This window comes from Onychostoma macrolepis, chromosome 19 (genome assembly GCF_012432095.1).
Source record: "Onychostoma macrolepis isolate SWU-2019 chromosome 19, ASM1243209v1, whole genome shotgun sequence".
NCBI lineage: Eukaryota > Metazoa > Chordata > Actinopteri > Cypriniformes > Cyprinidae > Onychostoma > Onychostoma macrolepis.
Window position 1 is genome coordinate 17,689,853 of NC_081173.1, and position 24,131 is coordinate 17,713,983.

Here is a 24,131-nt window from a genome sequence, read left to right on the forward strand (position 1 = left end):
TTATTATCATTAAATAGTATTAATACTATAGTAAATGATTTTTTGTTGGATTTACTTTTATTAAAAAATGTAAAACAACAACTTATTGCATGGTCATATTGCATCTCGTTGAAGAACACTATGATGGTATTATAATACTTTGATATTACTTTGGTACCATGTCCAAAATATATTATACTAACAGAAATAAAACCCTACAGCCACAGTACTTTTTTTCCTCTTTTGCAGTTTTGCTGGTGGGACGTGGGATTGGGAGTATCTTGGATTTGCTTCTCCTGAGGTATAACTGCATTACTGCTCCTGTGTTTACATTTTTTTTTTTTCTGTTTTAACTAACCTCTGCTATTGCAAAGCTCACACAGCTAGCCAGAGTTGTTACTCACTATACTGTTAATGCCCTCTGACTCTCTGCGATGTCCTTGTAATAATGTAGGAGAGTTGTGTGTTGTTGTAAAGTACTAGCAGTCACCGAATCTCATTCTGTGTCCAAAGATGGTGAGGAATCATCCAGTACGGGGATCAAATGCACAGCGTGAGGGCAATTACAATGCAGGAGGCCAGCCGCAGGTACTGCTGAAGACAAAATAACAAAACATTCTTACACAATTTGGTGCAGCATCAATTTTATAGTCATTCATATGTCCAGTATGACGTAATATATATGATGCTGTCAGAATAAATGTAATCTGGTGTTTAGCTGTTAAGGCTGGTCATCTCCTGGAATATTCCAGATAAAAGACTATGCCGTTACTTAGTCCAAATGCTTAAATAAACCAGAATTTCTGTCCTGTGGTCAACTTCACCGTTCTTGAAATGTGGACACTGATGTAGGCTGCTTTGTCATGCATTCAGTTTGCCTGTGCAAATAATCTGCATTCAGTCTTTCTAACAACTGCAAAATTATTATAATATTAGCTTTTTAATATATGTATTTTTTTTTCTTAATTTTTTAATGCCTGAATACAGTGGCCTCAAAAAGGATTTGGACACTCAGTCATTCTTAAAGTATGAATTCTTTTGCAACGGATAATTACATATTAAACTAAGAGGCATCTGCAAAAAAATGGTGCTGGACATATTTTCTCAAAACTAACATCAGGCTTCTAAACAGTTTTTTTTTTTTTTTTTTCAATGACTTTTAAAAAAATAAACAGGTTGTCAGTCTTGCAGAATAACCACTGGTGTAGTTCGTTGTATTAAACATGAACATGTTCTACTACATTTTAACTAAAGCGTTACAACCAGAAAATATCCAAGTACTTACAGTAGTTAAGTTTTGTTTTTTTTTATTTATTATTTTTTTTATTATAAAACAATTTAAACTTATTTTTGTGGAGTGTTTTTCTTGAAAAGTGTTTTAAAATAAAACTGTGGTTAGACATTTTATTATATAATTACAAGAAATTAATTTTTAAGGGTGACTTGAGTGTCCAAATATGTTGTATGGTCACTGTATTTTATTTTAATCCATATTAGTAGTAAGGTTTAGAGACGCAGGATACGGTTTTCAAATAATAATTTCATTAATTTCATTTATTCACTGCTTGTAATATTGAAGTCAATCAGTATTCTTGTGAGAGTCTGTCCATTTTTTTTTAAGGATCTATCCATTACTTAATTACTGCTCCTTGACAACAAATCATGTTCAGTATTTTTGTAATTAAACTGAGGTTGATGGTTACTGCAGGAATACTCCGATTTCCAGTACAGACGGAGACACAGGCAGAGGCGTAGAGGAGACCTTCTCAGACTGCACAGCCTCCGCAGTAACACCCCTGAACCACATGACTCCAATGACAACACTTTAGGTAAAGCTCCTGCCCGAGATAGTGACCCCACATAAAGTTAGGATAGACATAACTCAAAGAGCTGCTTTATGTCGGTTACAGAGTTTAAAATGTCCAATTTGTGTCTACAGAAACACATGAGGGAGGCAATACACAAAGGCATGGGATCTCCACGGTGAATATACTATTTATATGTAAAGATTTTCTAACCTGATAAGGGTTGCAAAACGATTAATCGTGATTAATCACATTCAAAATAAACGTTTATGTTTACATACTATATGCGTGTGTACGGTGTATATTTATTATGTATATATAAATACACACACGTATATATTTAAAAAAAATATTTTATGTATATATTTATAATTGTATACAATTTATATTATATATAAATAGAAATATTTTATATACAAATCTTACAATTTTTTTTTCCTTAATATATACATGTATGTGTGTGTATTTATATATACATAATAAATATAGACAGTACACACACATAGGATGTAAACAAACTTTTATTTTGAATGTGATTTAATCATAATTAATCATTTTGCAGCACTAAACCTGATTTGTTTTGGTCATATTTTGTATTTTGAATAAAATAATTTATAGTTACTATTTCATTTTTGTCAAATTTACTATAAAATGGCATCTAAATTTAGTCAACGAAATTGCTAAATTAAACATAATATTTCATACATTTTCTTAAACCAGAAAATATTTTATATGCTAAATTTTATATTGAAAATTTTGGGGTTGGTAGGATTTTTAAAAAAGTTTCTGTGAAAATGTCTCACCAATGCTGCATTTATTTGATCAAAAGCGTGGTAAAACAGTATTGTGAAGCTGTTTTCTATTTGAATATGTTTTAAAATGTATTTTATTCCTGTGATTTCAATGCTGAATTTTCAGCAGCCATTACTTCGGTCTTTAGTGTCACATGATCCTCCAGAAATCATTCATTTCTTATCATTGTTAAAAACAGTTGTGCTGCCTAATACTTTTGTGGAAACTGTGATGCATTTTTCCAGAATTATTTGATAAATTGAAGGTTAAAAAGCAATAGAAATCCTTAGTAACATTATTAATGTCTTGATGTCAATTTTTTTTTAATGCATCCTTTGCTGAATAAAAATAATAATTTCTTTAAAAAAACCCCACACATTTGAATGATATTGTAGCTCAAAAATGAGTCAATGAGCATATATTGAGAATTTGAACCCTTTTTATCCCTCAGGCACTTGGGTCTCTGGATGAAGATGACCCCAATATATTGTTGGCTATTCAACTGTCCCTACAGGAGTCCGGGCTGGCCTTGGACCCCGAGCCTCAGGATGTGCTCAGTAACGATGCCTCTGTAGGTGCCAGTGGTTCCTCTCTGCCCTCTAGACTGGATTCTGCGCCCCATACTGCGGATCCCCCCCGAGCTTCCATGAGCAGCTCTGAGCTTCTGGAGCTGGGAGACAGCCTTATGAGACTGGGCAACATTACCAGCCACTATACACCCTTTAACATGAGTTCCTACCCTGATGCCTTGGGTAACGCCTTCAACCCTAGTGACCCAGACTGCCTGGACCCTTCCACCAATGCCAACCTGCTTGGCAACATTATGGCCTGGTTCCACGATATGAATCCACAGAGCATTGCACTGATTCCCTCAGCCACCTCAGATGCCAGTCCCGAGCCACCCGTTTTTGGAGAGGGACAACCTGCCAAAGCCCAGGACGAGGAGAATGAGGTGGGGAGTCCTGAGCAGGATTCCCTATCGCTAATGAAAGAGAGCGCAGATGTGTTGGCATCGCAGCTTTTGGAGCTAGAATGTGTGGATGATGCACAACCTCCTAAAGCAGAGCCAGACTTGGAGGGTTCGGGCGGCAGTGTAGATCTCACTAGCGCAGTTTGTCCGGAGAGCAGTACTGATCGGGATGCGCAGGTAACCGACCTCTCCTTAGAGTGGGAGGAAGAAGTGCACCTAGTGTGAGGAAAAAGTCTAATTATGTTTACCAACTGAGTGCTCTTATCGTGCCAAAACACTAAATAAAAGCAGAATTGCTTGTTCAGAAATGGAGAAGAGTGAACCAGGTGCATTGGGGTTAGACGGGACTTGTCTTGGTTGTGTGTTGCAGTGCGTCTGGTGGAAGAAACAAGAAATTGTGATCAGATTCAAGCTAATGAGAGAAGAGTGGGTCTCATTCATTAACCGTATTTGTGTGTGTATGAATTTTTTTGCACAGAAATCATAATTCATTAATATCTTAGCACTTCGATTTTTTTTTTTTTTTTTTTTCTTCTACATTTAGCATAACAATTTTAGATCCAACTAAAACTGTATGTATGTAAAAATCAGTCCTGGTGGCCTTAGAAACATCAAATGGTTTAAGCCGAAAGGTTTATACGGAATTGGAAATTTTAACAGCTGAGTGACCCAAAAATGATTGAGCATTAAAAAATTACACGCATTTTAGATCTGGAATGGGTTCTGCATAAAAATGTATTGTTAGGCCTATATAAAAGGTCTTTGTTTTGTAATTAAAAGCCATTATATGGAGATGGTTAGGGCACTAATTATGCTAATTGCTAATTTAGGGACGTTTATGTAGAATAATCTGGATTCATTAACATTAGAAAGACAGTAAGAGCAAATTTCCATGCCTACCCGTTGAGAGTAATCGGGTGGAAATTTTGTGTAAGAACCATTTCTGTGCACATAAGAACACGGTTATAAGTGAATGTTGCAAAGTATTAAACTCACAATGAAATGGAAGTAGTGACAGGTATTTTATTCCATATTGTGGAATACATTAATCCGAGTGAAATGGATATTTGGAAAAGTAAAAATGTTAGGTGGCGACTTAGTTATATCCATTGTTGTTGATTGCAGTCGATTGTAAGAAAGAGACGGGGTTTATGCGCGCTAAATGATTGAAGAAATTAACATGCATCATCATAGGTAAGTCTGTCATTTTCACTGGAAGATCCACCTCGTTTAAAAATGACAAGGTTTTCATTTCATTTCTCTAGAAATCTTGCTGTGGGTGCCATGAGAGAAAGCTCCATCTGTATTAGATTGGAAAGTCATTCTTTCTTTTAAGTTCAAATGAACGGAAATTAAATGGATGAATTTTTGACATAGTTGTTTCTTTCTGAAAAGGAAAAAGGAATGTTTACGTGCAGACGGAAATGCATGAAAGCATCAATCCAATGTTTCTTGGCTCTTACAGTTACAGTGAAACTGTGAAGCCACCATTAAGACCTGCACTTTTTGCCCTGCTTTGTTTTTAATTTTACAGTTCTCCTATTTAGCAATGCCAATTTGTTGCTTTATTTAGAAACACAGATGTTCTTTTCATTTCATTTACGTCACATTTAATGCAAGTGCAGATTGCACAATGCACATTTCATGTTAAAAATAAGGAGTGTTTTGAAATCTTCAAGCTGTTTGTTCTTCAACATATTGTCCTGCAGAAGACCTTGTTCGCTTCCAAAAGGTTACAATTCATGTAAATTTACACTCCTGAAAATGTGAGGGCATTTATTACCTTGCCTATTGTGACTACTACACACAATACCTCTTGATTATCCTGTGTTGTGTTTTTCATTTGGGCTCATGAATAACGCGCATATATATATATATATGACACTTCACAGGTCTTCTGAAGCAATAGAGAGATAACAACAGTGCTTTTCCTTTTTCGTTTGTGTGCCGATGTATGAATATGTCATATTACATAGAAAGTCATTCTCTTTAACAACAAAACAGATATTTTGTCTCTTATTTTATGTACGGCATATGAGGCCAAATTAATCATCAAACCTTTGCAGAAGGCCAATCACATCCCTCTCTGACAAAACACACCATGCTGTAACCAAGAGGCTTTTCAAGGAATTTTCTTGGTTAAATACAATTTAAGATTTTTAGACGGCATCTGTGGCATGCTATCGGTTACCACATCAACCCTTAGTTTGTAAAATAAAAGCAATGTCTTTAACATGTAACTCCAACACTGTTGATAGATCTTAAAGTGTATTTAAACCAGAATATTTCTATTACTGATACATAATTGTTGGAAGGTTTTAGATGTGGGGGAGAGATATTTCCCCCCTTTTTTCCTTTGATTTACTGTGCTCATCGGTGTGCCTTTTTTGTACTTTTTCTTATTTATATACATGTTGCCTAATTATGTTAGTGTTTGCTGTGTCAAATCAAGTAGCCTACAATCAACCTTACATATTCATGAATTGCTAAAAATTCAATTTCTATATTCAATTGCTAAAAGTATGTTTCTTTTTTCAGATTGAATAGTTTTTGGTAAATGTTGACAACAGCCTCATGTTTTGTATTCCACTGAACAGGTTGCCATGTTTTGATTGTCTTTTATGACATTACAGTTAGAAAGGTCTGTGGCCCTAGAGAGGTGTCTTTTATTGACATTATGATACAAGGGAAAAGAAAGACTAGATGTAGATTTGGTGATTATAGTGGGTGTATTTAGGTTTGTTTGTTACTTTTTTCCAGAAAATTTTACATTAAAAGTGATGGCCAGTTTTTACAAATTTAACATTTGATTAAATCATCTTGCGTAGTAACGACCAGTTTTTACATCCGTTTTTTCCCCCTTACTTAGGTATTTATGGTGGTGGTATTTTATCTTAAATTTTTTTTATTTTATTTTGAGGAAACGTGACCATTCACATTGCATTGTCATTTGCACTTTCATAGACTATACTTGATACATTCCCAGTTTGTATGATGTGTAGCCAATAAACAGAAAGTATTGGTAAAGGTTTGCTCGGATTAAAAAGTTTAAAGTGCAGTCCTGTTTTATTGTGGTTCATGAAAAAACTAATGCAACAAACATGCTTTAAAATTAAATGACATGAAACAGTGAAATCCGGTTAAATATTTTTCTTGACAGATTTGTTGACTGTTTAAAACGCTCAATTTCTTCTCTTGTTCTTGTAAGTTTTGTTTTTTTTGTGTGGTTTGTTTGTTTGTTTTTGGCAAGGTAAAATATACAGGACCCATTATTCATTGTTTTCAAAATTAAGGATATGTATTTGAGACCATATTTCTTTGAAATGGACATTTATTGTAGAATTTTGACTGTGATCGCATTCTCAAAGAAACAAAAAAAACGACGGTTTAATTCAGAAATAACTTTACAAAACCAACTCTTCTTCCATGTGGAGAAACCAGGGGGAAATTTTGTGTAACACTCACCCGGGTAATCGTACAAACAGTGGATGCTCCGGAGTGTCTGCTTCATCCACCATCCAGCAGAACAATGGCCAAGGAAAACAGGTTTGCATCTTTCTTAAACTTGCTTTCTAACGTTGATTTGTGTAACCTTTCATTTAGACTGCTGTTGTCACTCTAAGTATAATAATAATAAAAAAGCTATCTAGTTCAATCATAGAAAATAAAATGTATATAGAGGCTGTGTGTGTTTGTGTACTGGTATTACCTACATTATGGGGACCAAATGTACGCATCAGTAGGTTTAGGGGTAGGGTTATAGAATATACGGGTATGTATATTGTTATTTTTACTGTTATGTTTACGTTTATACTGTTTGCCATATATTTTCTAGTGTTAAATATTTGTTCCTATTTTGTTTAACTGAATCTGAATTAAATAAAGCAAATAAATACATTTATTTTTAAACTGTAATTATTTAAAACTGTAATTTTGTATATTATTACATTTGCTGGTTGAATGGTTAGCCAGCAAATGTAAAATATGGTTAGCCAGCTTTAGAGCGTTAAGAATGGGTGTCTCAACTGTACCATGCTACCCATAGTGTACAGTTGAGACAAAAATTCACCTCATGTTTATGAGCTAATTGTGGAAAATATAAACTACGTATGGCTATCATCAATTCATGATATTTTAGTACACAAGCAAAAGAAAGATCATGTGAAAAATCACTTCATTTCAGCATCTAGTTTTTGTATAGTGATGAAAAGCAGAAAGTGTCTCTGGACTCAGTCTACCCTACATGACATCGCTCCCTTTGTACAGTTTTGGATGCATATTTGTATTTTTTTGCTTAGACAATTTTACTCCTATATACTTTTTAATGACATTTTAAAGAAATATGATTAAAATAATTGTACACTTGCATGAGACTACAGACATAAGTCTTCTAATTATATGGAGCGGGTCGCCCACTTAAGGGCGCTGCAACGTTTACATCACCACTGTCATGCCATTACAACCATATACAAAACTGTTGCTAATCTTGTTTTCCCCTTTATTTTATAGTCCAAACAGGAAATCCACAGACAATCCACACGGTTACGTAGCAAGTAGGCCTACAAATCTGAGAAAAAAAGTCTCAACCAAAGGATAGAGTAGACGACACATTTTCAAATTGAAAAATGTGCTTTTCATTCAGGCTTGTGAATAATTTTTATTTCTCCCTCCAATATTTACGTGGTTTAATAAAATGTTTCAATGGCTTTTAATCTTCTTTGTCTTCTATCAACGCCCCAGAGTCTGTGTCAACAATTGTCACACATCAGAGTCTGTGTTGTACAAGCTAATCGCTCCTTTGTACTGTGCAAAATTGTTGCACTTTTCTGTCTGCCACTTTCTATTCAGTAACCTGCACTTCTTGTGATCAGGGTGTCTATTATCAAACAGGAGACTTCACTAAAGTAATAGATGACCCATACTGTTGGCCCAGATCCAGCCCACATTTGAAATCCATGCAGGCCAGATGCGGGCCGGTTTTGTCCAGGACCAGTACTGTGAGAAAAGCTCTGTGTTAACTTGGTTGATCCCAACTCTGTCCAGTCCTCAAGATCGATTTGATCCAAGCACATTTATTCTTGGCAAGCAATGCAGAAATGCTTTTTTGTTGCTTGCTGATGTGCTGGACTTCAAATATTGCATATGCAAATAGTTAATTGTTAAAGGATATTTACACTGACTTGGTAAACCTGAATATTGTGGGGTCAGTGCATCATTACTATCATATATCCTAATTTGAAGCATGGTTAAAATGTTTTTTTGTTTTTTTTTAATTCCTTTTTATAACCGCTGCATAAACACCTTTATTTAATTGCGTAGGCCCTGAAGAAGACTTGCCATGAAAAAATGGAATTGTCTGTCACGCTCCATCAGTTTTCAATTCAAGAAGTTGCCTTTTCCCTACAATACCAGTTCGTCCAGAAAAAGGCTACGTTTGGACTCATGCCGACACCTGCTGAAGAAACTGTTGGGTGACATTAACCACTAAATTACTGCATATTCAGACTCAAGTTTTTTTGTTTTTGTTTTTTTAACAGGAATTTTCAGGACAATTTTAAAAACAGAAATGTCATGCTTGGATTAGAATGCGTGATATTTGTCATTGAACATAATACATTATATACAGTCACATTTCTAACTCAAATGTACAAAATAATCCAGAACTCTTGAGTTTGACAGTTAAACGCAGAAGCTACAGTAGTACGACACAGAAGTCTACAAACTGAAAACAGAAACTGTAAATACAAAGTTAATTTGTACACAGTATTGTTTTCTGATCTTCCAGTTCTGTGAGGAATGGCTCATCTTGAGCTTAGGTTGCCTGTTCACCAGCTTTCAGTATCTTGCTCTTGTTGAGATGTGGTGAGTCTGTGCTGGTGTCCAAAAGATGTGCCTGAAACAACCAATCCTTGATTTAATTTTAGCTGAAGGTTGAAGTGAGCAGGTATGTTAATTTTTTTGGCTATATTTTATTGATTAAAGAATAATCTGTTCAATTAAAAGATCATTTCTGGAACTCACATTGCTTAAATTGATGATAGTGGAGATTATGTCTCCAGTGGCCATCTCCTTATTGACCATGTTTTCCAAGGAGGCAGTTTCCTTGAGCTGCGTAATCTCCTGATCATGCTGCTTAATCTCCTCCACTGTAGCCCTGCAAGACATTGAAGATGCTACTACATTTGACTGGATATGTCTGTATCCACAAATGTACCTGGAAAGAACGTATGTTTTCAGGTTTTTTTCTACCTACTTTTTTAGCTCTCGTTTAATGGTGAAGTATTCATCCATGTTTCTTTGTATCGCTAACATGACGATGACTAAATTTTCGTAGTTCTCTACAGTCAGGTTCTCTGTATAGCCACTCCTTAATGGCTTTTGATGCTTGATCTTGTTTAGTTTCTTAACCACCACTTCCACATGGATCATGTCCGCAGCTTCGAGTTTGGCATCCAGTGGCGAGTCCTGTTTATGTGTTAAAACATTAAAGGTTTTTAGCTTTATGAACACAAACTAGATTTACATGGAGGAATAGAAGTGTAACTTAAAAATAAAATGAAGGAATAAATTATTAGTTTAATAAACAGACATTTAAAAGTTCATTGTTGAAATTATTATTTTTTAATGTAACAGAAAAATATTTTTAAAAAGAGACTTGTCGAAAAACTAATCACCTAAAACTAATCAAATATGTGATCCAGCATATAGTGCAATTGCGCTTCAGGTTCAATCCCAGCTCGTAGTTCTTGTCCTACCCCCACCCCCTCACTTTCTGTCCTCTCTCCAACTGTACTATTTGAATCTGAAAGGCATATCTTTAAAAAAAACCCGATTGACTTAAAAATGTAAGTTAAATGTAACAATAAAATATCACATTAATTTTAAATGCAACATTTTTATTGCATTAAAAAACCATAGTCCAGTTGCCAACTGCTTAAATTTTGCCTGAATTTGATCTGTTTTTTATTTGAATGTATTATTTGTTACCAGGGTCATTGCTGTTAAAATAAAAAAATAAAATGTAAAAAGTATTCCATTACAGCTAGTTGCCAAGACAAATGTTCTCATTTTCGTTTAGTTTAGGTTCACAAACTAAAATTACTAAAACTAATCATCTAAAAATTAAAGCGTAATACAAACTATATAGACATATTTAAATAATAATAATTCTGACAAAAACACAACAAAATATTTAAAAATCTTTAACTAAAATAAAAATATTAAAATATTAACAAAGCCTGTAGTAGTATATCTAAGATACTAAACTAACCATGTTACAATGTACTTCATTTTAAACATGATTTGTGACAGTTTTAAAAATGCCTTAAAATGTGCTAATTTTAAAGTTGATTTGACATTTTTGATTTCTGTATTAATACAGTGAGAATTGGTTCTTTGTTTTGTTTTGAGCTCTATAGTTTTTTTTTTGTTTTGTTTTTTACGTATAATGAAATTATGAGTGGTCCTTCCCTGTGCAAAGCTAAGCATGGTTAGCAGGGTTGCCAGGGTGTTTTTAAGGAGTTCTGGGTGGTTTTCTTAAGGCCAATTCACACTGCACCGACAGATGCCAACAATTGACCTCAGACACGTTCGTCGGGTTTTGTCTGATCAGTGTGTTGCCCAGTGTGCTACTGTTGGCGTTGGTTGGCGCTTATTTTTGCGGATTGAACATGTTGATCAGTGTTTGTGAAGTCTTGGAATGTCTGAGAAATGATGTACTGTAATCTGTTGACTGTCGGTCTGCGTCTGTCTTTGCGATGTGAATTGGCCTTTAATGGCCCAAGTCTAAAGAGGAAACCTATTTCTGGTCCTTACCTTGAACAAGGCATTAACTGTTAGACGCTCTTGCTCAGCCTGCTGTTTCTGTGCTACAATGAAATTGCCTTGTATCCAAGCATCAAACATTGAAAGCATTAGGCCACTAGATAGGATGAATGTAGAGAAGTACAGTAAGGTCCAAAACGTGTTTCCCATTTCATCTCTGGAAAACATGAGTAAGGTAACTGTGACTTAATGCTGGACATGGAAGAAAGCTTGTGAGTATTATGATGAATGTGTCTGGAAAGCAGTAAGTTGTACTCTTGTATTATCTTATAGGTATCTATCCATGAGTCTTGGGTTATGCAGACAAACAAGGTGTAAAATGTTAAAGACAGATTCTCAAAGGCTGATGGAAGAGTAGTACTGAACATGTCGACCCCAGCAACAGTAAAAGCCTGAGAAACAATCAAAGCAAATACAACTTAATTGCTCAAATTGAGCAACAAAAACAACAAAGATTTAAAGTGTAAATATGTATACGTACCAGAATGGCAACCACACTAATAAAAATGATTATTCTCATCTCTGAGAAGGATTGCACAGTGGCTTTCAGTGTCATGTCCATTTCTTGCATGGAACAAATACACAGGGTCAGACGAACTGAACGCAGACATCTAAAAAGCCCAAATGAACTGGTGAGTATGCTTTATGTGGAGTATAATTTTATAACACGTGGCTGTTAGTAATAGTAGTTGTTAATTCTGCTGGTTAGTAGCTGATTTTTATAAGTACGGAAATAAAATGAAGAGTTCAGATACAAAAGCCTCTAAGTGCCATCTGAAAATGTAATCTAAAATGAGCATTTTCATCAGGCTCCTATGTTTAGGTTCAGTTATTTCACTTTAATTGCATAGAAAAGGACCTATACATTGCCATTAGTGTAAAATTATTGAACCTAAACATAGGAGCCTGATAAAAATGCTCATTTTAGATTACATTTTCAGATGGCATTTACAGGCTTTTGCATCTAAACTCTTCAAATATTCTTTGTGTGTTGTAGCTTTTAACAACTTTGACTTAAGAATTCCACACCTGAAAACTATAAATGTGTCGGGATCACTGGTGACCCTGTGTCCCACAAAGAGAGTCAGGTTGATCAGGAGGTTCATGATGTTCCACCTGCTCTGGAGAGATTTTAACACAAGAGTCATTGTGTGACACTGTAACTGTATTTTTTTGAAAGCAACACCATGAAGTTGTGTTGAGAGATTTGTATGATGGGGCGTTAGGGTGCCACAAAGTAACAGGTTAAAGAAAATACTGACTACAAGGCACATTTCACGGACATGGTATACACTTTGAATTAATTTATTGATTGTGTGATTAATGATTGTGCTAAAACAAATTTAAATTAAATATCTTTTAATTTTTATCACTAAAAAGGATAAAATTACAAGTACACAGAAAATGAATAAAAAATAAAACACCTACTGAAGAAATTACTTTCATGTTAGTTTTTTCTTTTGTAAATAACTTACAGTATGCTATTAGGGAAAGTTCCTTAGAAAAAGAGAAAGAGAAAAATACCCTCCAGAACATCTTGAAGCCATAATACCACTTGACCAGAGTTTCCAGTACAAAGACCATCAGAAAAATCTGTTCACATAAATATAACACAAATCCATGTCTCTAAAAGAGGAAAGAAATGTGTTAAAAGTTACATATTCCTCATACGGTTTTCTAAAATAATACACAGTATAAGTTCTAAAGATGCAAGCCAATGGACATGCACAAATAAAGGCATACGCTATCTCACCTGTGAAATGAATGTGATTGTTTGGAGGACTGCAATTATGGAGTCGCTTACAACACAGCTTATTATCAGGAAACGGAAGAAGAGCTTCAAGTAGTTTTTCTATATATCCAAACAGAAAGCCCTCAATCACTCACTATCATTTAGCTACCTGCTTTTATCTAGTGAACTGCCTACTAGTCAGCCCTGCTGAAAAAACAAACAATAGAAACCATCACAGAAATTATGTTTTCCACTACAAATACCATTGCAAACCACCAACTTCTAACCATTAAAAATGGTTTTCTGTAGTGTGTTTTGGGATCTATTCCATTACAATTTAGTGGTTTTAAGTCACCCATAGAAGGCAACCAATTACCAGTATAAACCCACACAAATTTTTGGTGTGGTGTGTCTATTTTTTTTTAAAAATGTTTATTATTATTATTAATTACATTTTACATAATTGCACGCGCTGTTTTACTACAGAAGAAAACTGTAAAATGACCTTTTGTCCTTCGATATCGGTATTTTTGCTCTGAAACTCCAGCCATCCAGTCTTCGCTGACACTCGCTGCGCCTAAACGTGTTCAGCAAAACAAATATCAAACTAGCCTTTCATTACTGTTAGAATATAATTCAGAGATGTAATATTAACAACAATATCTTATTTGTAAAAACTTTTCACTGTGACTGTACCGGATCGGGATGTACCCTGTTGTCCATTTCGGCGATTGCAGACAGAAAGATACGTTATTTTCTGTCTCGCACGTGACAAATAAACGAAACGTCCGTTTTAAATGGTTAGCTTTTAAAAAGCTTCAGAACGTCATCCTTTAATGAATCGGGGATTTGAAAGAATCGGTTGAATGAACGAGTGACTCATTCATAAAGACAGCATGGACGAGGGGAGTGAAATAAATACGCTTAAAACAAATAATCAAACGAGGGAAAAAATCCCAGTAACCTATTCTTATTTACAGGACTGGACCATAACTTGATGCAGGGGTTTTCAAGCTGTCATCTGGTGACTCCTAAAGGACCACAACGGAGTAGGGTACATAGAAAACAGTGAAAAAAAGTGTATAAATAAATAAATACACAAATAAATAATGTAACAAATAAACTAAAACTAAATAAATTAGATTAAAATGATTCAAATAAATAAAAAAAGATGTAAATATATACACCATAAATGCATTTACAGGCTAGTGAGTAGAATGTAAATAATGCAATGTAATGATAAATAATGTAATATAATGAAACTGAATATTTTCCAAATAATATTTTACACATTTATAATATTCATTTTCACAGTATAAAAATAGGGTTTTCTATGTGAAAATGCATAGCTGTCTTTTAAATTTCACTCCAGTGAGAGTCAAGGAAGGGAGGATCTGTTTCTATTGGTAAGTATTACTAAAAAGTAAGATGTAAGTACTAACCAACCTCATTTAGAAAGCACATTTTTATTTATAGTTTAAATAAATGTAGTAAAATTAGTATGTATCAGAATGATCATCTGCTATCCTGCTTAGTTATTATAGAAACAAATGTGTAACAAGCAATATCACGTTTTTGTCACTTTGTTCTTCTTCACTCAGCATGTATACAGACAGAAATTAATTACTGAATGGTTTGTCTTAAAAGGTTACAATCTGATAATGGCTTTTGGCTGATGTCATATATTTTTAATATGTCTGTATTTTGTAGCAATCAAAAGAGAAGTGCAATCATCTAATATGGAAAAAATGTGAAAAAACATTTCTGTTATAATATTTTGGGAGGTTGGTTATTTTATGTATATATGTGTGTATTTATTTATTTATTGTTCCTTGACTTCTCTGTGAAGCATTTGGTTATTTTAGTCAGTAGATGTCTTTAAGAATCAATTACTTAACATTATTTAATGCGTTAGGTATCACAAACTAATTATACTGTTACAGCATTTATAGCATCTAGATTAAAGCTTATTTGTACTGTTGTTCATCTCATATTTACTACTGTTAATCTTGAAATGTTAAAATTTGGTTTATAACACAGAAATTAAATTAAACTACATGCATACAAATTCTGTTCATTGTTAGATCATGATACCTAATGATTCCAGTGTTTACAAATCAAACATTATTGTGTTATTAATATTTCAACATTGAACAATAGAAGAGACTTAACTGTTAGACAAGAAAATCAATGTTTAACTTTTTCAATGTTTAACTTCTGTCCAATGTGTCACAACCATCAGCTGCTGTGCCTATGACAGCCACCAGAGACACCACTCTTCTGGAACATTGTTGGTTTGTTTTGGACTTCAGTTCCCATTACCCCTTGCACTGATTGTTTCATTACCATCAGCTGTACCAATTAGCTCACCCTTGTATATACCATGCTCACTTGCCCTGCGTCCCAGTGTGCATACTACTCTATCTGCCCTAAATAGTATTGGAAATGACTAATATCACTTAGAATTTAGGATGGTCAGTATGCACATTGGGAGACAGGCTTAATCTTTTTTTGCTGGAGTATTGCACCTGTTATTTTGTGTTTTCTGTTACGCTGTGTGGATTACCTTTTGCCAGTGTTTTGCCTGTTGCTCTGTTTTTTGGACCATTGTTTTGGACTCTTCAATAAAAGCTGCAATGGATCGTCTTGTTTGAGAGTGCTCCGTGATATGATAGGCCTTTATAGCTACTCTTGATCTACATTAACTGTTTTAAGGTGAAGTGTCTAATTGTTTTCTATCTTGGTTTAATATTAAAGGCCAGGAAGAGTGTTTGGGAAACTTGTATGTAAACAGTATTAAAATTTGTTTTGGTGCCACTAGTCTTCTCTCAGGAGCAGCTCACATGAGTGAGTATGAAATATGGTATATGAGTTTAATTGATGGTGTATATAGTTTTGCAGAGAATACAGAGGGGATCAGGCACTAATTATTACAGTCTTAGATGAAGACACCAGCACAGCATAATGCAAAACAACAACAACAACAACAAAAAAAGAAATAATAAGAAATATTTTCAACATGGATAATAATGAACATTTTCATAAATACACCTCAGCAGTAATGGCTGCTGAATATTTAGCTTTGCGATCACAGCAATACATTTTAAAATATATTAAAATGTTTTTTTAAATGTAATATTTCACAATATTTCTGCTTCTACTGTATTTTTGATTAAATAAATTAATCCTTGGACTTCAAAATCGTTAAAAATAACTTAATTTATTCTTTAAATTGTTTATTGTTTATTCTTACGTAGTGTTTATGTACGTGCACTGTGGTTTAAGGTGGTCTTCTAGTGCCAAAACCCCTCTAAAACCAACCAATACCAGTCTAACTGTAACATCGACTATGTAGCATAATTTAAAAATAAATAAAGTTAAATCAATTTACAAGTCTAATAACATTGGTTATTTTTATAATTATAATTATTATTATTTTACATTTAAAGTAGATTGAAATGTTTTACAGACCTGTTAAATTATCTGTTTAAATGTTTAATTTCTGTTCAGTCTGGCCTCTTAAAAGTGATCAGGTTATTTTTTAATTTAGACAAGAGGAGAGTTTAGTCAGTATTTAATATGGTGGCACTAGTGTTGATGTATTCGCTGCTTCTCTCCTGAGCTGCTCATAATGTTCCGAGTTCTCAGGGTTCCGCTCACTGTTGTGACATCATAATGGAGATTCCGTTCGGGCAGCTCTAAACTGCTGTTCTGACTAATTTTCTTCTGTTGGTGTGTTAGGAGTGAAAAGATCGAAAGCTACTTTTGTGACTTTCTGCAGATATTGAAGACAAATACTGAATTCACTTGCAGCATTCAGTGTCCACAATGGCACTGTTTAGCAGTGTATTTAGACAACTTTTTGAGCGTTTTGCTCATTTCTTGCGCAGAAGGGAGACACCTTTGAGGGCACAGCAGTGTGCAGCGCAAGAACGGGCGGCACTAGAGAAACTTCCAGAGGCATCGCTGATGAAGGCGAGTGAGAGTGAGGCCTTCGACTTCACTGCCAAAAACAGGAAGTGCAGGAGGAGATGCCGCCAGGTAACTTACCTGAGAAGTACTAGCTTGCACTGAAAAATAAATAAATAAATTGGTTTAGAACAAATTTTCACTCAGCAATTGCTAGTGAATTTCACAATTACTTACAAAGAAACATCAACGCACTGATTTAAATGTGTAATTTTGAAAAAGAAAGACTGAAATAGTATTGTCTTGTATAATTTGCTTCAATAATCTTTATTCACGAACTTGAAACATCATTTTTACAGTATGGAGAGAAAGAGAAGGAAAGACAGGTGAAGAGAAAGGTGAAGAAGGAGAGAGAGATGAATGAGCGAGGAAGTCATAAAGACAAGGCAGAAAAAGAAAGAGAGACACTTAGCCTTGAAAAGATAAAGGATAGAGGACATGTGCCGCAGAAAAAAAGACAGTCTGCCAAATTAAGAAAGATGCAGAGTCTAGAAAATTTGATGGAGGGAAGAAGTGAGCATAGAGAGGCTGGAGAAAAGAAAAAGAAGAAGAGAGAACTGAAGGAACGAAAGACCACGGAGCCTACTCCACTTCTTGTGGAGGTCAAACCTCAGCAATCTATAGTCAGTCCTCCAGTGAGATCTTCCTTCTTGACGCCAATAGAAGGAGAACTTCCAGTGTTTCCAAGTGTCTCTGAAGACCTTCCTCTACCAGCTGCTCACTTCAGGCCCCTGCCGCCAGTGACCAAACCGCCCATGTATCCTCAAAAGCCAGATCCTGCATCAAAAGAAGTGTCCCTGCCATGTTCTCCTCTTCAAGTGGATCCTCCTAAACCGTTGGCAGTTCCTCCACATCCCACTCCAGCACCTGATGAACTGTTTTCCCTCCGACGCTCCCAAGTGAGGCCTTCCAAACAACTGGTGGTTCCTCTGAGCCCCATTCCTGAATCTGATGAAGTTGCTGATCTGCAACGTTCTTCAACTCAAGTGTGTCCTCCCAGCCCGGTGAAGCCTCAGCCGTCCACTTCTTCCCTGGTTGAGCCGCCTCCACAACTCATGCTCATCGACATAGAAGATGAGGAGACCGAGTATGTGGAGTACACAGGGAAGACCATTCGGGCCTGTGACTTACCCAAGTCTGAATGCCCCCGACCGCTGGAGGCTGAAATGAAACCGAGACGGATGGTTGCTTGGTTGGAGAGTGACAGCGAGGTGCTGGAGGAAGTGTGGGCGAGTGAAGTGGTGGAGGTCCAGGGATTTGAGGAAGTGAAAGATAACCCTGATGAAATGGGAGACTCCAAGGCCATAGAAAGGCATTTGGATGATGCCTCTCAGAAAAAGAAGGAGTTGGATGAGCACATGATGAAGCTGTTCTGTGTAACCTCTCCTGAAGGTCCCAAAAATGAGACCCAGCACAATGTGAATGTCCAGGAAGAGCCAAAGAGCAAGAGAAAAGTGCCACTTTTTCTGTTCATCTGGGCAGAAGAGAGGGCCAAGAAAAAGGAGGAGAAGAAAATAAGGAAGGAGAAGGAGCGAAGAGAAAAAGAGTTGCTGCTTGACCGTTACAGGAACAATCCAAAACTGAAGCACTTGTTGATCAACAAGTACAACCGCCACTACTGCTCCTCTGAATGAAGATCATTGTCCCTTCCCAAAACATCCTCTTCACCTTTAACCTACTGCACAATTCTGTGTACAAATAAAAAAAACTGTGCAAACTAAAAGTTGAAAGATACATGCAAGTTTCCTGACTATTTAAACATAAAAACACAAATGTTTAATATGAAAACATATTTGAAATGATTTTCAACCCTTTTGAATAACCATTTTTAACTAAGAACAGGCACAGAAAGTTAATGATTCATCTCAGTTCACAACATTAAAACTACACTTGATTTGAGTAAAAGGTACGTTTCGCAGGTAATTAATTTACAATTAGGTTTGGTTGGAGAGTGACAGCGAGGTGCTGGAGGAAGTGTGGGCGAGTGAAGTGGTGGAGGTCCAGGGATTTGAGGAAGTGAAAGATAACCCTGATGAATGTCCATGATTTGGATATTTCAAACACATAACCTGCCACTCTTGTTATTTATTTATTTTTTTAATTAATTTAAAAAAAAAAAAATGTTTCTTCCACTAGAGGCCCCCTTTGTGGATTTTTGGAGCATTTCCTCCCTAAGAATACATTTACATTTAGTCATTTAGCAGATGCTTTTATCCAAAGCGACTTACAAATGAGGACAATAGAAGCAATCAAAACCAACAAAAGAGCAATAAAATGCAAATGGAAGAATACATACCATATGCTACTGTTGTTTTTGACAAAAACTTGAATGTGTTTATTTATGTCTCTTTCAGACATGCCACACATTCACGTTAACGGTAGGGGTGTAACGGTGGATGTCAATAAAACTGCTTGTAAACAAAATGTCATGTAGGATTTCATTTATCTCAGGCAAGTCATCAGTGTCCACAGCTCATTATTTCACTAGAAATTAAGTAAAGAGCAGAGCATTTAGCAAAATATTAGACTAAAAACTTAAAAACTGCATTATGTGCAATGTATGTTTGCATACAACTTTTAAGTTGAGTGTTGATTATTTACCTAAAAATAAATAGTAATTAAATTTAAGTTTGGGCTCTGTTGTTAATTGTAACCTTAAAGTAAGGAAAAAGGGCTCTGTGGTGGTTTCCTGACCACCCAGGAACAGGTGGTAAGACGTTCTTTACTCATAAATTGGAAATGTCAATGCTACAGATCCGTTTCTTGCTTTGTTCATTTAATGACAAAGATACAGCTTACAATAAACGTGGATTCATGGTTCTATGGCTCTTAGGATATGGTAAGAACCATGTATTCCCGCTATCTGGTACCCTCCCCACACACACAAACATGAGGGTTTAAATATCATGACACACACCAACTCCCCCCATTCAACTAGTGGTTAAAAATTACATTTGGCATAAACTGAGGTAAATTTTTATCCCTAAGGAAATTTTATTTATAATTGAATTTATTTAAAGAAAGCAATTTTATCAGTAAACCACAGTTTGTTATTAAAAAAAACAAACAAAAAAAACAATTAATTTTGTTTGGTTTTTTCCCCCCTGCTCTAGGCTACCGAATACCGAACCGTGACGGCAAAACTGAGGTACGTAGGCCTACTGAACTGTCATGTTTGTGTACCGTTAACGGTCATATAAAACTAAATATGAAAGTAAACAAATTCACATTTTCTAAACAAAGCTGTGCATGGAAATGAGGAGTCCATATTTCGTTATGTTCCTGTTCTCGTTATGTCATTATTAGTTCATCCTCCTCACCTGTCTGTCCCTCATCAGCCCTCCTATTTAAGTTGCAGTCTGTTCAGTGCATGTCCTCCGGCCTACCTGTTATGGATTACCCTTATGTGGATAATTAAAGTTTATCGTTGTAGCAAATCAGCTCAAAAGGGAAATGTATATAAATAATTACAATTATTTATGATTAATTACAATTATTTATATCGGCTGACTAATAACTGTAGCAGAATTAAATTGCCATCAACTGATCTGTTCGTCCAGCGAACATTCAGTGTAAGTTCATATTAACTCTAAGAAAGGATGTTTTCGTGGCCACAGAAAATACCTTCCTAAGTATTAATGCATTAGAACATGTAGTAAGGATCAAAAATTGTAAAGGGACATTAATTTGCAAGGCAGAACCAGAAACTCATGTAATTTGTGCACACAACTTTTATTAACTAAACAAACATACATACACTAACGCGTATATACAAAAGGGGAGCTAAAGTGGATGAATGAAGCCATTAGAGAAAACAGAATGCAGTTATGGAAAGAGTCAGTTAACCGCCTGAGAAAAACCATCAGCGTTGTTTATAACGGGGTCTATAACTTATATTAAACCTCTGTTTAGTTTAGTTAGATGTACCATACTTGCACTTCCTTGGTGAGTGTCTGGAATGCAGTCTCGGATGAAAAGTCTTTGGACTCACGATCACGTTCTCCCAGGTTGAAGAGTGATGAATTCCAAAAGATGTTATTCTGGCTCGGTGGTGATTGGGAGTTCCTTCCCAGGTAGAAAGTGAAAAAGAGCTAAGAAAGAGATCATCTGAAGTCCGAGGACCTTTGGTTGAATGGAAAGTCAAGGCTGCAAGGCCTGGCACAAAAACTTAAGGGTCCAGAAGTGTTCTAGCTCACATCCTCGTCTTCTCAGTATCTGAAAAGAACCGCAGACTGGGATATGTTGGAGCCCACCGGGCACGCCTGTACCGGCTCAGGCTCTCCACACGGGCAGCAATCCGGAGATTTAGCAGAAGAGCTTTTTCAGAAGACAGTGAGGCGGAACTGTGCGTGAGCCCTTTAAGGTCTGAGAAGAGTCACGCCTCTCAGGATGGCCTTGACCAATGAGAAAGCCTGAATTTCCAAGCAGGAGTTTGGAAATACTGGGGGGCTTTACGACCCTTTGTCTGAGAGCATGGTAATTTGCAAAGGGGTTGGATTGGAAGTTGATATACAAACTATTAAAGATTCTTAGGACACTAATATGTTGCATTGGTATCAACATGTAATATTCACTCTCAATTAGATCATCCGAAGACGAATTGATAGAGACCAGACATGGTATGAGATAAAATGATATTATCAAGTGATATATCATAAGCATGCATAAAACAGTATACAATACACAAAAACATATACAAGAACAGTAATAATATACACAATGACCTGCATGATATGTGTGTTCATTCAAAGAAAGGTTTTTCTATGAATTAATTAGAGAAGAGTCCATTTTTATGGCATAATGTCTTTCCTATAGGAAAAAGGTAGTCCGAGTTGCTCTGCTTGCATTCCTTTGAGCAATACAACTAGTGTTATCTGATGGGTTGCCATGGAACCGGGGGCCTGAAGTCATTGACAGACATACTGGCACTGAGTATGTATATTGGGTGAGGGGTCTGTGACTATTTGTTAATCTAATAACTAATTGATTTGTTAAATCAAATGCAAAATTGTGTGTCTGATTGGTCCAAATGCTACATCGTCATTCTCTTCGTATTCGTGCGTTTCTCCTACACCGCACCGTGACAGAAATCCGGACCTATAAAAAGTAAAGTGGTGCCCCTTTTCACCGTTTAGTTTCCGTTTTTGTCAGTTTTTATTTTTTGTCATGGATCATCCCAATTACCACCTCCTTCTGTTGGAGCAGAAGAGGATGCCTCTTGAGGTCCACTCGGCGATCTTCTTGGAGATTGTCAACCACTCCAGCTTCCCAGACAACAGCCTCTGCACATTCTTTCTCACGAGCCTCAATGATGAGTGCAGAGCACGGTTGTCTGGAGGTGGACCTCGGGATTCTTTCGACTGGTGAGACGCTCCTCGGTGAGTCCCACTCTGGAACCAGTATCCAGCCCACCATCACCCCGCAGCACGGAGCATAAGCCTGAGCCCACTGCTGACGGAGAGGCAGAGCCTGCCGCAAGCAACGAGCCATCGCCAGAGAGAGCGACAGTGCTGAGGATCACTCCGGAGCCAGAGCCCGTGACATCAGACCAGGTGCGAGAGCCGGCTACAAAGCTCGCCATGGGAGAGAGCGCCATGGACAGTGAGAGTGCGGAAGAACGCTCTGCCCACTGCACCATGGCTGAGGGTAAGTCGAGCCCAGTGGACTATAAATGGGATATATATGCAGACATGCCCCCTCTTCTCCCACCTTCGTCTGAGTTATCTGTCTGCCCTGAACTGTCTGCCTATCCTGAACTGTCTGCCTGTCCAAAAACGACCGCAGATGTCATTCCCCTGTCCGCCGCGCTCCCAGTGTTGGGAGTCGTGATGTGGTGTGTGTGGGCGGCACACACCATCTCTGAACCCTCTATCTGCCTGGATTTCCCACCCACCCTCCCTCCCTCTCCTTTCTCCTCCTGTCATCTCTGCCTCAGCTCTGCCACCGCTGTCTCCTGGCAGCCCCTCTGCTCACCCTCACTCCACCATCTGTGCGGTGGGATCGCAGCGGGTCTGCCAGTCTCCATCGGCAACATGGCTGGAGGATCCCTTGTCTCTGCCTCCAGCCTCTGAGTCCTGGACTCCGCCTCGGCCCTTTGACCCAGCAGCTCCACAATGGCTCCTAGCTTCCTCCTCTCTGCCGTGGCCCGTCAGTCCACCAGCTCCGCCGGGCTCCCTCGTCCCTCCGGCTCCGCCTTGGTCTGTCATCGACCATCCGCCGCCTCGAAACTCCACTCCTCCGGCTACACCTTGTGCCTCCATCCCTCTGGCTCTGTCAGGCTCCTCCTTCCCTCCGGCTCCACCTCGGTCCTCTGTTGCTCCAGTTCCACTGAGGCCTTCTGGATCCCCGCCTCGGTTGCTGGTGCCATCTGGCCCTCCAGTTCCTCATGTCGCCCTGGCTAATCGGCTCTCCGTCTCCGCCTCGGGCTCCTCCACCACCTGCTCCGCTGCCGTAGGTCAGCCCCCTGGAGTCATCGGCCCTTCCTCCACCATGGCTCCTCCCTCCGTTGGCTCCACAGTGGGCCGACATCATGGCTGTGGCCTGAGTCCCGCCTGGCTCCTCCTGCTCCAAGTCCCTCCTGTCTTTTTCCTGGCTCCTCCCTCTGTCTGATCCGCCCTGGCTCCTCCTTTTTCCTCCATGGCTCCTTCCTCCATCGTCTCCTCCCTGGATTCTGTCTGTCGTCCACCTCCCGGGTGTCTGTCCTCCACCCAAACCCCCACCTGTACTGTTTGCCTGCCTTCCTGCCAGCCCTTTGCCACCCCCTGTCACCATCCCACATTCTCTCCTTTGTCCTCCTCCTAAGTCCCCCTCCATCCCTCCCTTTGTCTCTGTGGCGCGAGCCCGCGCCTTCCGGGAGAGGAGAGAACTGTCACACCCATGGAGGTTTTGTTGTGTTTTCATTCCCATGTGCCCATATTTGGTTACGTTCCTGTTCTTGTTATTTCATTATTAGTTCATCCTCCTCATCTGTCTGTCCCTCATCAGCCCTCCTATTTAAGTTGCAGTCTGTTCAGTGCATGTCGTTTGTGTAGCTTTTGAACCTTTTTTTTCCTGCTATAAT

At 37.5% G+C, this 24,131-nt stretch overlaps 3 protein-coding genes across 4 annotated transcripts in view; 2 read left to right on the forward strand and 1 right to left on the reverse strand.

The window, feature by feature from the left end:
• The window catches only part of ankib1a (ankyrin repeat and IBR domain containing 1a), a gene marked incomplete at its 5' end in the record, with an annotated part of 26,744 nt that extends 19,368 nt beyond the window's left edge, over nucleotides 1-7,376 (forward strand). The window contains 5 exons of the mRNA XM_058752508.1: nucleotides 229-280; nucleotides 493-567; nucleotides 1,688-1,808; nucleotides 1,919-1,962; nucleotides 3,028-7,376. Coding sequence (XP_058608491.1) covers nucleotides 229-280; nucleotides 493-567; nucleotides 1,688-1,808; nucleotides 1,919-1,962; nucleotides 3,028-3,771 — 1,036 coding nt within the window. The remainder of the gene's footprint in view (nucleotides 1-228; nucleotides 281-492; nucleotides 568-1,687; nucleotides 1,809-1,918; nucleotides 1,963-3,027) is intronic.
• Nucleotides 6,973-9,005, forward strand: gatad1 (GATA zinc finger domain containing 1). The gene is given in 7 exon segments (XM_058752509.1): nucleotides 6,973-7,092; nucleotides 8,056-8,114; nucleotides 8,116-8,182; nucleotides 8,280-8,322; nucleotides 8,395-8,469; nucleotides 8,508-8,627; nucleotides 8,866-9,005. Coding segments are annotated over 7 exon segments (624 nt in total).
• An 83-nt stretch (nucleotides 9,006-9,088) lies between these two features.
• Nucleotides 9,089-14,026, reverse strand: LOC131526081 (cation channel sperm-associated protein 4-like). 2 transcript variants are annotated; one of them, XM_058754185.1, is made up of 11 exons: nucleotides 13,799-14,025; nucleotides 13,608-13,679; nucleotides 13,124-13,222; nucleotides 12,895-12,996; nucleotides 12,400-12,491; nucleotides 11,852-11,981; nucleotides 11,626-11,762; nucleotides 11,362-11,527; nucleotides 9,800-10,011; nucleotides 9,568-9,700; nucleotides 9,089-9,439 (listed from the first exon to the last, which is right to left on the reverse strand). In XM_058754185.1, the coding sequence occupies exons 1-11, from the start codon at nucleotides 13,823-13,825 to the stop codon at nucleotides 9,359-9,361; spliced, it is 1,251 nt and encodes a 416-aa protein (XP_058610168.1). In that variant the 5' UTR covers nucleotides 13,826-14,025; the 3' UTR covers nucleotides 9,089-9,358. The 2 variants fall into 2 exon arrangements, with proteins under 2 accessions (XP_058610168.1, XP_058610169.1); XM_058754186.1 differs by lacking the exons at nucleotides 11,626-11,762; nucleotides 11,852-11,981 and having other exon boundaries at nucleotides 13,799-14,026.
• Nucleotides 14,027-24,131: the final 10,105 nt, after the last annotated feature.

Coding starts and splice junctions, on each gene's coding strand:
- LOC131526081 (XM_058754185.1), bottom strand. CDS start 13,825: ATGGACAACAGGGTACATCCCGATCCG. Junction 12,492..12,894: donor GCTTCAAGATGTTCTGGAGG/GTATTTTTCTCT, acceptor AAATCTCTCCAG/AGCAGGTGGAACATCATGAA. Junction 11,763..11,851: donor TTAGTGTGGTTGCCATTCTG/GTACGTATACAT, acceptor ATTGTTTCTCAG/GCTTTTACTGTTGCTGGGGT.